Genomic DNA, 14,616 nt, shown 5'->3' with positions numbered 1-14,616 from the left:
CTTCATTAATGAAATATTAAACCATCTTTTCTTAAAAGTATTTAAAGTATTCTTTGGCACACAGTGCTAGAATTATCAAGTGCCCGAGTCAAGAGTGACAATGAGGATCAGGAATGGTCAGCTGTGAGAGGATGACTCAGTGTGAACCTGTGCTCTTCTGTGTTACTAACTAAATCAAACTTGGACTGCCTCAAGGATATTTGAGTGTTCAAGGATTTGGGGTTTAGTTTATTTTGCTATAACTGACAAATTTATATAATTAAAAGAAGAATTAAAAAGAAGAAAAAATCACTTCTAGAAAACTCCCAAACTCTCAAGATGTTCAAATAAGTTTTATTTCAAATACAATATATAATAGAATTTTCCCATTTAATATTTTCCTCAAGATAACAATCCTTACATAAAATTTCTGAACATCTTTATATCTGACAAAGCATGGAATAATCTGAGGCTCATTGAATATTTATGTAGTAAACCCTTATTTTCCTACAAGCAGTGACATTATGGAAAGAAATGGCAACATTGTCACTTAGTACTTGTGTTTTTAAAATAAAAGTTGGAAATTAACAGCTATGAAGTTCAGAGCACAGCCTAACAAAGAAATAAAAGATCAACCAACCAATCAAAGAAAATTCCACAAAATCCCCAACCCAACATAAAACATAAACAAACCCAAAAATCCCCAAATAAACTCTGTGTGTGTCCATTTAGTGTGTGTCACTAGAGCCAACAGATGTTGCTCTAACACAAATGAGAAAGCAAAAAAGCCCAGTCCCATCCTGAAGTTTCCCCGTAGTTTTACTGTGTAGTATTCCTCAGTGCTACCCATAGAAACCCTGTAAAATATGAACTTTTTGGGGGACAATAACAGACCCTTTTTTAACAGATAAAACTCTTTCTCCTGTATCCAGTTTTTGGAACCTAATAACAATGAAGTAACAACCAGTGTAGGAATGATGTGTATATGCTGAAAAAACAAAATTTATACTCAGTGTACTTCATTGATTACAGACCTTCCCATAAAACCTCTGTCAGCAAAACATTTTACATTCTAGACTCAATGTGAAATGCCTGATGCTCCCACAATCTTTATGATCTGCTCCCACTGCAGCTATCACTCCAGTCCAGTTAAACGGCAAGATCTTGGCAGGTGAATGCCAACTCCATCAAAATAAAACATTTTCATGCAAAATAAAGATATTGACATTACATAATCAACCTTATTATTCTGTGATATATACTTAGAAATTTGTAATTCAAAGTAGATAAAGTAGTATTTTCTTCCATAAAATCAAAAGTCATTGCCATTACTTACCCTCAGATTTTTTGCAGACAGGAAAAAGTTTCTCATTACAATCTGCTGTTTTCCAGGCCCCAGAGAGTGCTAGATAGACACAGGCTTTTTTCAGGTTTGGTTCTCTATAGTCCCAATGAGAAAATTTGACTTTCCTTTTATTGGTCCATCTATAATATCCATAATTCTAAAATTGAAGCAGACATTTGACATAATGTTCTAAACTCTCATCTGCTGTTTCAGCTAAATGCAATTATACAGAAGCACATTTTCAAAGTGGTGCAGGCAGCTGAGTTTGTGAATCTGTGCTGGTTGAATCAGGACTCAGCACATAAAAACCAAACACAGCAGCATGGCTCTCATGCTGGAACAGCCCATGGAAGTGTTTTGAAAGCTAAATAATGCTCCCTGGGGCTCAGTCCCTTGCTGGACAATGTTGTAAGGTGGAATCACCATCCCAGAAGAGTCAGATCTCCATTAAAAGCAGCAAGATCATAAGAACACGAAACCTGTGGAAAGCTCAGGTGAAAATAGGTCTCAGAGTTGGCTATAAAGCAAGGACCCTAAGCTCCAGCAGTTTTGAGGAGAAATATTCAGGAGTAAACTGCAGCTATCACTATGAGGAACCTGAGAAAATTATTGCTTTTTAAGAAGCAAAAGAGAAATACATTGAGCAGGAATTCTTGAGTCCTTGTTTAGTCTTTCCTCCTCCCCTTTTTTCTTTTTCAGGGATAATCAGAAGAATTACAAGGACAAGCAAAAAGACACAGACGATATATTGCTGCCATTAAGAAGAGGGAGATAAGATGGGATCTCACTCCAGTGTGTAGCTGGGTCAGGAGAGACGCCAGGTACACAAGGTCATACTGAGCTTGGCACCAGCAGGGCAAGGCCACTCACTGCCTGGGAAACAGGAGGAACCACAAAGCCTGACTCTGCAAGGTCAAGGATGGCATTTTGATTAGTACCAGGGGAATGTCTAGTGATTTGAGCTTGATCAAAATGAAAATTTTGCTGTTTTCTAAATCATACTGCTGTGACTAAAAACAACCAACTTTGGTATCAAGTGGACTTAAGCACTATTATTTTGGTTTGGGCAGAGATGCCTTGTGGATTTGTGCAAGTGGAAGGATTTATTCTGAGGTTGGTAACTACCCATCACTTATGTGAACATTTTTTTCTGTGTGGGGACGACACTGCTAGAATAGAGTAAATATGTATTGTTCAGCAACAAGTTGATTTTTTCAGACATTCTAGCCTTCTGAGGGGCTTTATCAGAGTGTTGCTGCATTATATAACTGGAAACGCTATTTTCACACAAAATTTATTACAAGTACCCCTCGGGATACTCAATTTTAGACATGTTTTGCTATGTTATATACCAGTGTGGAATCACAACTAGTAAAAACAATGAATAGTTAGGATGATTATTACTGATGAAAAAGCTCATTTTTGTTATCAAGGTGGTTTAGTCAGATCAAAGAAAAATGCAACAGAAATATGATAGTTAAGTGCATTTAGCAACTGCATATTCAGTAGGGAAGCTGAAGCTCAATTAGTCACTCAGTCACAGAGCTAATGAGACTGATTATCACCTGAATGTTCCCTCACAAAGTGGTGGACCTGGATCACAGTATTCACTGCTGCTGGTACAGTATAGCTTTTCCTGATTTTAACCTTTAGGACTCAGTGTGTGTTCAAAGGTGCGTGGTTTGGGCTATGAACCCTCCTGACCTGAACCAAAACGTGATGGAAAAGCTGCAGCTGCCCATGATCATGAGGCACTAGCCCTACTGACCATCTTGGACCCTCTGAGTAGGGTCCATTTACCTGTCCTAAAATGGCCCTCTGAAAGTTTACCAGGTATTTTTACCTAAGCTTCCAAGATTCACACAGAACTAGTGAAGAGAGTCAAGCATGGCCAAAGGTTGTCATTCCTTCTCCATTGCCTAAAATGAAGTTTATTATTTAAGATCAATGAAGTCAAAAGATGTGAGACTGCCCACCAGTCCTAGGATTCAAAAATCTAAAATTCAGCAAATCTCCTGTTAATAGTAACAGCATTTAATTTTGCCAACTATGAATTTATTAATCTTACCACATAGCTTTTGAGCCCAATCCATAAGGGCTGTCCATACTGCACTGCCTGCAGCTGCAAGAATATATTACTGTAATAATCAAAAATGCTGGCAAGCTCTGAAGATTTCTCCTTGCATGCTTTTCTTGCTTCTTCCCAATTCATTTTAGAGGGAATGATTAAATAGCTGCTGTTATCATAATGGACAAAATCGGAATCTGGAGCTCTTGTGGGGTGAAACAGTTCAGGGTCTGTTGGAAAGAGGTACAAATTTGAAAGGAAGTGAAAAATTACTAACTGCTGGATAGCAGTATTGCTTTTGAGTAACAGATGAATATAGCATGACAGCACAACATCAAGTAACAGCATTTCTTCCATAAAACCAAAGAGATTTATTTTAATGGCAATTTGGAATTATTTTGAACTATGATGTAAAAACACATTCAGGAATTAGATAGAGGCAGAGCTTGAGCTGTGTCTATCTATAGACACAGACTGACCAGATGCAATTATGTGAATACTGGTTCCACCACGATCCTCCTCCAGAGCTCTCCATGTCCCCCCACCTCAGTGCAAGTGGAGTTTTTCCCAGGCATGAGCACAGGACAGGATCTCCACACCACTTCAGTCCCAAAATAATGTCTTTCTAAGCAAATTTTACAACTGTATTGCTACATCTTTCCCTCATAGGATGAAGTGAAAAAGGAAACTGTGTTTGTACCTATAATTATATATACAGAAGTAGAAGGCAAGGGCCTAGAGCTAGTGATGAGGACAGAAGAAAAGACATAAAGTCTCTATTCAGTCATTGTTGAGGACACCCTGGCAAATGTTTTTGCTAGTGCCATCCTCATGCAGCTTTCTGCACTTGCATGGGACAGAGCTGTGAATCATCTGACCCAGCTGTGGCTTCTTCCTCTATTTTAACTTGCTGCTCAGCAGTTCCTGATTTTGCTCCTGCAGACTCTGCAGTGTAGCTCTGCTCCGGATGTGTCTCCCACCCTAAGGCTTCATGAAGAAAACTGCAACTTTTGCCCTTCTGACTATTGCAGTTCTTGTGATATGAAGGCCTTGCTAGAGACTGATGAGCAAACTAATCAGTTTAATTGACCTCGGTTAACCCCCAGCTGTAGATCACTGAGGGATTTGTCTATTTGTATTTTATTTGCAAAATAACTGCATTCAGGCACCTGTATCTGTGATAGTTGGGGAAAGCACAGATGACCACACTTTTCTGTTAATAGAGAAAATAGGCCTTTTGAAAGCATAAACCTTCTAGGAACTGGTTTGTGTGTTTTTCTTATGATTAAGAAGGTGAATCCTGTCTTCAGTGTCTACGTGCCAGGCACCTGATTTAGGTGTGGATGTCTGCAGAGTAGGCAAAGTTGGCTTCTCTGAGTTGTAATGGTTGGATTGTTCAGTAAATGACTTGCAACAACAACAACAACAAAGTAAAAAATAAAACTTACCGCTGTCCATCTGGCAAATATAGCTTTTTTTCTGCTCACAGTCAGTATTTTCCCACAATCCTGCCTCATCCACAGATCTGTTTGTCATTGTAATACAATCAGTCTAGGGAAAAAATAAAAAATAGAATTGTTGCTGATAAAGAGCAAAATTTCCATCAAAATAATAGAAATAGGTGTGAGGAGAAAAAGGTAATAGCTTCATTTTCTAATTTTCTGGGTCTTTTCATATATTGCTTGTTGGAAATAAAATGCCTATTATCTCTTAAGCGAATGTACTTCCATTGGCAGATTGCTACAAGAACTTTTGTCAGTTTATTAAAATTCCTTGGAATTTATTGAAGTTATTTTTGCTATGGAGTTAATGGTAATCTGTACTGAATTTGTTGAAGTTTCATTTGGATTCACATCGTACAAGGAAAAACAATAACCAGAATAAAAATCACAACTCCTAACACTGAATATTTTGAGTAATATATAATTATAAAAAGTGTAATTAATTCTAGCAGTGAAGATTCCTTTTCTGCATTTCTAGTCTTTGACAGAAGAATGAGAATAGTAAGCAGAGATTCTAGACAGACCTATTAATTTCTGACTACAGGTTTAAAAATTTGATCTTTGAAATTTCAGTTCCTTTCTGCTTTAATCTACTAAAAATCAGATCTTAGCTGAGACAGAAGTCAGGCAGTTTACTCAAACATTGAGCATGTCATTTATGTTATGCATTTTCTGATTTTTTTTTTTGTTTACCTGTATTGTAATATACTTCCAGTCAACCACTGTGAATTCATCTCTGAACGGGAATCCTCGGGCCCACCTTGAGTAGTCAAAAACACTTCCATCTGTCCAAAGATATGTACTCTCACTGTTAATGTCATTCAGCCCAATCCATGTTTCACTGGCAATATCCTTTAGGTGGAAGGTGAGGAAAGCTGATAGAAAATAGATTAAAAAATAAAATAAAAAATACATGAGCAGTTTCCTTTCTTCAAATTCCATGCAAATCACATTACAAATAAAACACCAAACATCATCTAAATATATTGTAAATACCAGCTTCAGTACTTTTAGGCTATAAGCTAATAGTAAAAGAAAAAAATTACAATGGGTAATCAAACTGAAGTAGTTTTATTTCAGGGGAAAAAAAAAGGAAAAAAAAGGAAAAAAAAAATTGATAAAAAATATTTAGGCTTCTTGGAAATATTATAGAAATCAAGGCCAGAACTGATTTCAAAAGGATTGTCTTTCCCAAGGCAGAATCAACTGCAGATATGTAATTTCTGATGGATGTCTCTTTAACATCTAACTTGAATATCTGAGAGCATTTTGTGACTATAAACTATTACAATTTATCCCACCTTCCCATGTTTGCAAAACTTGGGAAGTGTCATAATATCTCACTGCAGTCTTCCCTCTGGATCAAACGCCTCCAGGTTTTCCTTCATAGGTTATGCCATTTGGGTCTGGAGGTGGGCTCAGCCTCATCATTAGATGTTGACATATATGGCTTCACACATATCTATAAGGATCAGATGTCATACCTTGCACTTGATCATTGTGTATAGAGGCCAAATTTCCCCCTAATTCTCTACAAACACTTCTTGCTGAGTACCAAGTCAGTTTGTCCTCTTCTCTGGATCCAAATATTTTATAACACTGTGGAGATAGTAAAGGATTAGACAGTGTTTCAGGTGTCAAAGAATATTAAAACCATTGCTTTGGATTAATTCTATGCTATTCCCTGCATGCAAAGAGCTGCAGATGGGGGAACACAAATACTGTCAGCCAGCAAGGAGGAGACCCAGCCAATCCCAGTGATATGTGCACAGTACTTACAATTGTGTGGGTTCACTGCTGGGAAAGAGCAGACAGCCGCCAAAAGCTTTTGAGGAATTAAATTACTGAGAAGTAGAATTTTTGAGGCACTGGAACTATTTCCTGATTGTGAACATAATTTGGAGCAGGTATACCACAGATGGAGTGCTAAAACCTCAACTCATATGAGAACTCGCATGAGTGGAACAGTGTCAGGAAGAAGTACCCTTCAGAATGGGTGTTTTCCCTGAATACTGGTGTAAACTATTTTTTGTGTGTCTTCTGAGGACAGAAGACATGACTTCTCCTTCTTCATGCCCTTTGAATGCATAAAAATTTTGCCTATTGATTGCATTGTGGAATTTATTTGTGGTTTTCCTATGTTGTTTGTTTATTGGGGTTTTTTTGAAAGTTCATATCTCCAGGTTTTTTTTGCTTAACTTAGCAGAAACCAATGCTTGTTTGTCTTTTATATTTGATTTGACATTTATTGCTGTTTGTGTTACTCAGCTTAAGATGAGTTGTTGTGATGGCCAATTACTTATGAAAAGTGTCACCTTTCATTTTTTCATCTTTGTTACTCAGAAAAACAGGGTTACATTTACAGATAAGGATAATGGATCAGTATTTTCATGCAATATGCCTAAAATAAGCAGAAGTATCTGGAAACTTGAAAAGTAACTATGGCTAAAAGCACACAGACATTTACAAAAATTATGAAGTCAATTGTTCAAATCACCTTTTTTTTTTTTCAATGTATTTAGTTACAAATTTGCCAACCTTAAAATTCACTGCACTGCTAACTAACATACTACTTACTAAATTGGTATTTAAAGAGAGACAATTTATTTAATGAGATAAAAGGGATAGTTGTTTTCTTCACCTAGAGCAAATCTGTTAAATATGGCTGAGATTTCTTACTGTACCTTATTGTTAAACAAAAGCCAACTTTCAGGACATCCTCCCAGAGATGGAATAACAGTAGGAGCAAATCCTGAGTAAGTTGAATTGTGTCTTTCACAGATAAAGGTATTTTTCACTGCACAACTTATGTCTTTCCACAAGCCTGTAAAGAAATGGAATACAGATAATAGTTGTAAAGATTACAAAATAGAGAAAAACTCTTGTACAACCACTACAGCAGTCAAGCTCGGATGGCATTCATAAAGCACAAATGAAACACATTTACCCAAATACACTCCTCCTTCCTCTGCACTATGTTTCTTTCCTAAAAGTGATTACACAGTTTCAAACTCATGTTACGAAAAAATGTCAGTGTTGTTGAACTATCTCTTTGTGGGGTAGCCTCAAATTTAAGTATGTAACAAACATTCTGGATTTTGATGCTAAATTTTACTCAAATATTTCTTGTTGCTATTTTACTCACCAAAATCTTCTGACATTATCACACAGTTTTCGTCATTGTTTGCAAAATTAGGTTCATTTGGAGCCCAGGCAACATAATTCACTGGGGTGTCATCCAGCCATCTGGAAGAAACAAGGGGACAGTGGCTGCCAGACAGACATCTCAGCCATCATCAGTCACAAGGGCTGTTTGGGCAGAGGGCTAAGCAAGGTATTAGCAGTGACCAGAGGGCAAAAGCTCCACATGTCCTGGAGAGGACGCAGCCACCGCACTGCTGCTCCCAGCTGTTGGGTACTGCCACGTTCAAGGCAGTGTATGGACATCCTTCACATCCCAGAAAGCTGTCCTCCCAAAAGTCTTCTACAAACAGAGGGCTAAAACAAGTTTCCTGCCAGAAATTTCAGAAAGTTGTTGGAGTAGATGCTGCTTATGCCTCTTGCTTGCAGCTCACATAACTTGAACCACTTGGGATTAATTTTATTTAACCCTTACCTATATATTTTATCAAAACCTCCTGGGCTTTCTCTGTAGCCATTGGAGATCTGGTCAGGGTAAATCTCACCTTTAGATTGATGTCAAAAGTGGATCAGGTAAATAACAAAATTAGCTGCTTCTCCTTACTACTTTACAGGGTTGCAGTTCTTGCAGTGTAAGGCATTAAATGAGCTGCGTATTAGCCATGATTTGTTATTGGGTTATTAGAAGAATTGGAACTGAGATATTTTGGATCTAAGACATTTTCTGAAAACTTTCCAGAAGTCAGTTGCACAACAGTTTTTAACTTGAAAAATGAAAACACACAGAAATGCTCCCTGGATGAGATGAAATTACCATCATTTGTTGGCCATTACCTGTTTTCCTTTACTCACCTGAATCTCCGATCAAAGCTGACAACCAAGCCAATGAAATATGATTTTCCTCTGTGTTTTGTGTAAATCTAAAATAAAAGTAATTAATAGTTAAGCGCTAAGCTATTCCTCAACGTCAAGCAAAAATCTGAAATCCAATTAACCACGCCTGTGGTTTGTTTTGATTCCTTTTTATTTGGAATTTGAGCCTCATGTAAGAATACTGTAGGTTCAGACTCAGGTTTTAAGCAGGCAACAGAGATATGTGGAACATCCTGGAGTGAGGAACCTACTAGTCAGGAAAGCAATTATCACTGTGCTGAACACTACATATATTAGAAAAGATAAGCAACCCAGGCCTGAACTATCCTTTGCTTCACCTTTTATATTTGCATGCCATTTTCCTCTACCTATTAAAAGCAATAGTAATTTTTACAGCTCCTGAACAAATCTATTGCTCTATAAATAAGTAATGTAGGACAAGCTCAGGGCTCCAGCCTTGGTAAATATTTGTTATGTTCCCTGTATTTTTTCACCTATTCTCTTCAAAATTCAACTATAATTCATAGGCTTTCTGCTTACATATTGCCACAGAAAACGTCTTTTGCTCTCCTTCTCAATGACAACAAGATCTGCAAAGTTTTTCTGGCAAATTCTCCGTGCTTCTTCCATATGGACATGTTCTCTGCTGAAATAGTACTGCTTGTTTTCATATATAATCCATCCATCATTGGTGAGTTGATAGTCTGAAAGATAAAGAATCATATATAATACTTTCTTATCTTGTCTGTACAAAGTCTGAGAATTCTACAGTAATATTTGTGAAGGAGAAAAAACCTACCAAGTTTGTAGTTTGCTTCAGGCTTTATCAATGTACCTGTAAAACAGAGGATTGCCATAAGCAACATCCCAAATAAAAAAAAAAAAAAATCAGAAAGATTCGTTTTAGGTAGTTTCACATGCTTTGTAAAACAGAGGGGGGGAAAAACCAAACCCATCAATCAAACTGTGAATTAGCTAATGCATTTTCAAGAATTTAGAGCACATAATGCCATATTAAATTAAGTGTATAATTTAGAAACATTTAGCTAGTGAAAAATATGTACTTTACAGTAATGTATATCCAAAAGCACTGTATCGAAAAATCCAGTATTCAGTAAATTTGTAATAGATTAAACAAATATTACTTTGAAAATTTATTTAGCATTTTTCACTTGATACTCACTTAATTTTTTTTTTTAATATTCTTGGTACTAGAGCCAAACAACATAATCCCGTATAGTAAATTCTAAAGCTTACCTATATACTGGTAGACTATTCACAAGTACTGAAAATTTAATGCTAGGTTATTGCTAATGTCAGGTGTAACTTCCAGTGTGTCAGTGAATTCTTCCTTTCCTAATGACTTGGCTTTTACTAGAGTTTTTTAGAGTCCTGGAGAGCCAATAGATATCAAACTCAAGTTTCTGGTTACAGGTTGAACCAGGAGGAAGCAAATTAGCTGCTGCTATTCCCAGAGCCAGCTATAGCCTTTCAAAGGAAGCTGTGCTTTCATATGAATGCCTGTTGTTTTGTATTTTGGACTACTAATTGTCTTAGCTTGCTCCATTTGTACTGTGGTTTGATGGAGAGAAACACAGTACTATCAAAATGACAAATGGTTTGATGAGCACTAAACAAAAAAACAAAAAACAACAACAACAAATAAAAGGAAAAATCAAATAAAATTGTTTTGGGATAATTGAAACATTATTCTTCTTAGGTATTTAGTAAAAAGTAGATCTAAAATTATTTCAATGTCTTCATTATTAATTTATATACTTCTGATCATTTTAATTTTATTGTTTGATCCTAACCTAACAGTAACATCCATTGTTTTCGGAAAGCTGGAATATTTTTTGTAAATATATGTCTTAAGTGCACATGAGGAATTCACATCTGAGCACATCTTCTCTCATGTTGATCATCACATTATCTAGATTCACAATTACAAGACCAATCTGTTGATTTTTCTTGCTTTTGAAAGGTCATCTAGGATCAAGATAAACTGATCAGAGTTCTGGTTTCTGAGCTCCTCCTCCTCCTAATCTCACCAAGAGCAGAGAGACACATCCCTACACAGCAGCATGGTCAGTGTGCCAGAAAGGGCTGCACAGGATGTGCTGCTTTGAGCTGGTATGCAGAAATCAGGGCTCGGATGGTGCATTTGTGTGACTAATTTACCAAAAGGGAACAGTGATTCTTCCTTTTGGTTGAGCAATTTTTCAATGTTACCATGGTGCCTTACTCACCCTTCAAGGGCTTTGCTGGCAGAGTCATCAAATATTAGATACACTCAGTGTTTTTACATAACTGTTTATCCCTTCCCCTTCCTATGGTGTCCCCTAGTAGTTCCCCATGTGCCTCCAACTTTTTTTTCATTTCAAGAAGGTTTCAAAGTCTCCTTCTTCATCGAGAAGCATACAAATGCTCAATTTACAACCAGGAAGCAGGGATGTAGAAGTAGGACTGAGCAAGAAAACAAGTTCTTTCATTATCAGCTTTCGCTTGAGCTCTTCAGCCCACACAGACCCCTTGTCTGTATCCTGCTGGTGGGCACCCCAACACCTGTCAGGTCCATTTTGGGAGCCTGGAACCAAGTGTGGGAGTTTTGGCACTGGGGCCCTGCTTTCCAGGAAAAAGCTGCTGGGTGCAGGAGTCCATCAAGGTTACACCAGCCTCCACCTTTGATCAGATTGGGTTTTCAGAGTTGCTGGTTCCTATAGCAAGTGATCCCTCTCTTGCTTCTCATTGGTTGTTTCACAGTGGGAAGCAAAGCATTTTCCCACTTTTGTAGAGAGCATCTACAGCTATTCTGGGTAAGCCTAGGAGAGAAGCAGATAGAAACAGAGAAGCAGATAGAAACAGAGAGAATAGATAAAAGGAGAGAGGATAACTACCTTTGCTTCACAAATTTATTCAACCCATGGCAGAAAGAGATAAAACTAGAGATGAAGTAAGAGGGACACTCCAACTTCCTGCATCCAAGGACAAGAGAAATATTGCAATTCATTCTGCATGCTTTATGTGTTGCCTTCACTGCAACTGGTTTTAAAATTAACAACTCCCAGTGTCTTTCTTCCTTTCAATTTGTTTAAATCCATAAAATTTGCTTTTTAAACTTGGGTTTATTGCTTCAATTAAATGGGGAAGTAATAATACCTTTTTTTGTTTCACAAATCCAATTAAGTAAATGTTCACAGCGCAAGTCGTTCCAGCGCATTTGGGGTGATCTATTAAACATAACACAATGTTCAAGTTCTTGATAGTTGTTGGGTTCATTTTCCTCCCAGTTCTCATAAATTACCTGTGTTGAAAATACATATCAATTACTGTGTGATTCGAGCTGAATAGCAGTAATTGAGATTGCCATGGTGACACAATTTCAGTATCTCATCATCTCAAGTTCCTTTCTCATGGGATCAAGAGGAGTTCAAACAGACCTGAGAGGGCTGTGAAGGTCATGCTTGTCAGGTGACTTTCCCCACCACTCCCTGAAGAAGGTGCACAGACTACATAGTATGGAAAACCATGTGTTTGCTAAAAGAAAAACTGATGGGCAGAGGGAGTCACATTTATCTTTTTTTGTGAAAGCTGGTAACTGGACTTCCCTGTCCTGCCATACAGCAGTGTCCATTTTGGGAGGCTGTGACGGTCTAAGGACACAGACTGTCAAAGGTGGAACATGATACCAGGGATGAAACCTTGTTACCTGTGTTAAGACAGTGCACTGCAGCTATTCAGTATATATTCTAAAGTATATATTTTCTAAAAGACAGAAATTCAATTAATATCCAGCAAATAAATACTCACAGGGGAGCCATCAATCCAGGCAAATCCTTCATCAGGATTTAAGAGGAACAAACCGATCCAGAAAGCCTGAGTGTTCAGTCCTTTATCCCTAAAATAATTCATAAAATATAGATTTATAAGCATAGAAAGAGAGGCTGGGAATCCTGAAAATAATCCTGGACTAAATCCTGAAAAGCACAGAAGTATCTTGCTTTCTGTCACACCTGAATTGGAAGCTGTGGCCCAAAGCCAAGGGCACTCCCTGCACTCTGTCAGGAAGTTGATAGTACTCTGTGTTGGGCTAAGACTTTTCATAATTAAAAATAATTTAAAATTATGTGGTCTAAAGCCAGCTCAGGCTCCCATCCCTGTGGATGCAGCACAGCTCTTGGTTGTAGTATGACTTCAAAGACAGAGGCTTTAGCAAAAGTAAAGCATAAACAGATGTTTATTTAACTAATGAAAATAGTGAGAAATGATTTTCAACTGTTTTCATTTGCGTCTTAGCACTTCCTAAGTAGTTTAGTTAATATTTCATGCTATTTATCTTGTCATGCCTATGGACCAAATAAAATGACTGTTTCAGTCACTGCAAAACACAAAGATTTCCTTCCACAAATATTTTATACTCTAAAGAAAAGAGACTTGACAGACTAATAAAACCACATTCAGGTAATCATAATACTAAAATATATTTAAAATTAGAAGGGTGAGATAACAAAAACTTCTTAATAAGAAAGTTTTAAACCTGTTTCAGAAAGTAAACCTCAATTCTCCACTATATGGAACAGTTTTGGTTAAAGGTTAACTAAAACTAATTACTCTCTGATTTCAGGATTCTTCAGCTTATAGTCAGAAAAATTTCACATTAAGTCCTTGAATTTTGGTTTACATTACACAGTAACTCAAGGGATTTTTTGAATGAGTTGGTTAAAGAAGAATTGCAGATAGTTACAAAATGCCAGTTAGAGATTAATATTTTATTTTCACCCTTTAGGGAGAGGGACTAACATGTAAGAAATTGATAAGATCTGAAAAGCAGCCTGTGATGAAAATTGCCAAAATATTAAGCCGTTGAAATACTCAAGATTTTTTTTTTTTTAAGTAATTTTACAGGATGCTATTTCCAGATGAAAGTCTTGTATCAATGTAATTTAAATTTGGTTGTTTTTATTCACTTACTTGTTCAGCTCCAGATAAGTTTTAAATAATTTTCATTTAACATAGCGGGAACATGAAAAAAAATCCTTATGCAAGTACTCACGAAGCTAATTGCCATAATAAAATTTGATCCTCTTTTGTATTGATTGTGACCAGAGTTCCACCTATTTCTCTACAGAATTCTTCAGCTTCAAACCAAGACTTCTTTTGGTTTCCCTCTCTCACAAAAAACTGTTGGGAACAAAAAGTAAAAATAAATTAGTAAATTTATAACGCTTATAAAATGTATGTGATTAAAATCAACATCCCTTTAGCACCTCTCTTTCTTGAGTGAAACAGCATGACACCTGTCCAAGCCTCTAATGTTAAACATTAAAAATGTGAAGTGTAAATATTTTTTCTACCGTAGTCTGTTTTAAAATAAGGGAAAAGTAGTAGAGGCATCTGAGGAGAACAAAAGGTATCAGAATGTGCAGAGGAGAAAAAACTAATCTGGACCTTAATTGGAACTTTGTCCACTGAAAGGTTCAAAAAAAGAGGGAAAAACTCAACCATGGTGTTTTGCAGTAGAAATCAGGAGATTTTTGAGAAAAAGAAGGGAAATGGGAAGTGAGTGAGTTGGACTAGAAAAGACAGAACGGATGCAGAAGGCTGTTTGGCCAAGTGTGGGCCCCAGCTGAGAAAGAGGTTTTTGTATTGAGGTGCAAGCAAATACAAAATGCACTTTCTGCCATGAAAAACATACATTCTTGGACTAA

General features: G+C 36.9%; 1 protein-coding gene across 1 annotated transcript in view; it reads right to left on the bottom strand.

Moving 5' to 3' along the window:
* Positions 1-14,616, bottom strand: part of LOC134558912 (macrophage mannose receptor 1-like) — a 32,987-nt gene that overhangs the window by 5,892 nt on the left and 12,479 nt on the right. Inside the window, exons 12-24 of the mRNA XM_063413233.1 lie at positions 13,962-14,089; positions 12,719-12,806; positions 12,068-12,212; positions 9,708-9,743; positions 9,449-9,612; positions 8,888-8,955; positions 8,040-8,140; positions 7,579-7,718; positions 6,379-6,493; positions 5,588-5,769; positions 4,841-4,943; positions 3,393-3,622; positions 1,316-1,481 (exon numbers count right to left, since the gene is read on the bottom strand). Of these exons, the coding sequence (XP_063269303.1) occupies positions 1,316-1,481; positions 3,393-3,622; positions 4,841-4,943; positions 5,588-5,769; positions 6,379-6,493; positions 7,579-7,718; positions 8,040-8,140; positions 8,888-8,955; positions 9,449-9,612; positions 9,708-9,743; positions 12,068-12,212; positions 12,719-12,806; positions 13,962-14,089 (1,666 nt within the window). The remainder of the gene's footprint in view (positions 1-1,315; positions 1,482-3,392; positions 3,623-4,840; positions 4,944-5,587; positions 5,770-6,378; positions 6,494-7,578; positions 7,719-8,039; positions 8,141-8,887; positions 8,956-9,448; positions 9,613-9,707; positions 9,744-12,067; positions 12,213-12,718; positions 12,807-13,961; positions 14,090-14,616) is intronic.

Source organism: Prinia subflava, chromosome 1 (assembly GCF_021018805.1).
Source record: "Prinia subflava isolate CZ2003 ecotype Zambia chromosome 1, Cam_Psub_1.2, whole genome shotgun sequence".
NCBI classification, from domain to species: domain Eukaryota; kingdom Metazoa; phylum Chordata; class Aves; order Passeriformes; family Cisticolidae; genus Prinia; species Prinia subflava.
This window is presented reverse-complemented; position numbering and strand designations above follow the sequence as displayed.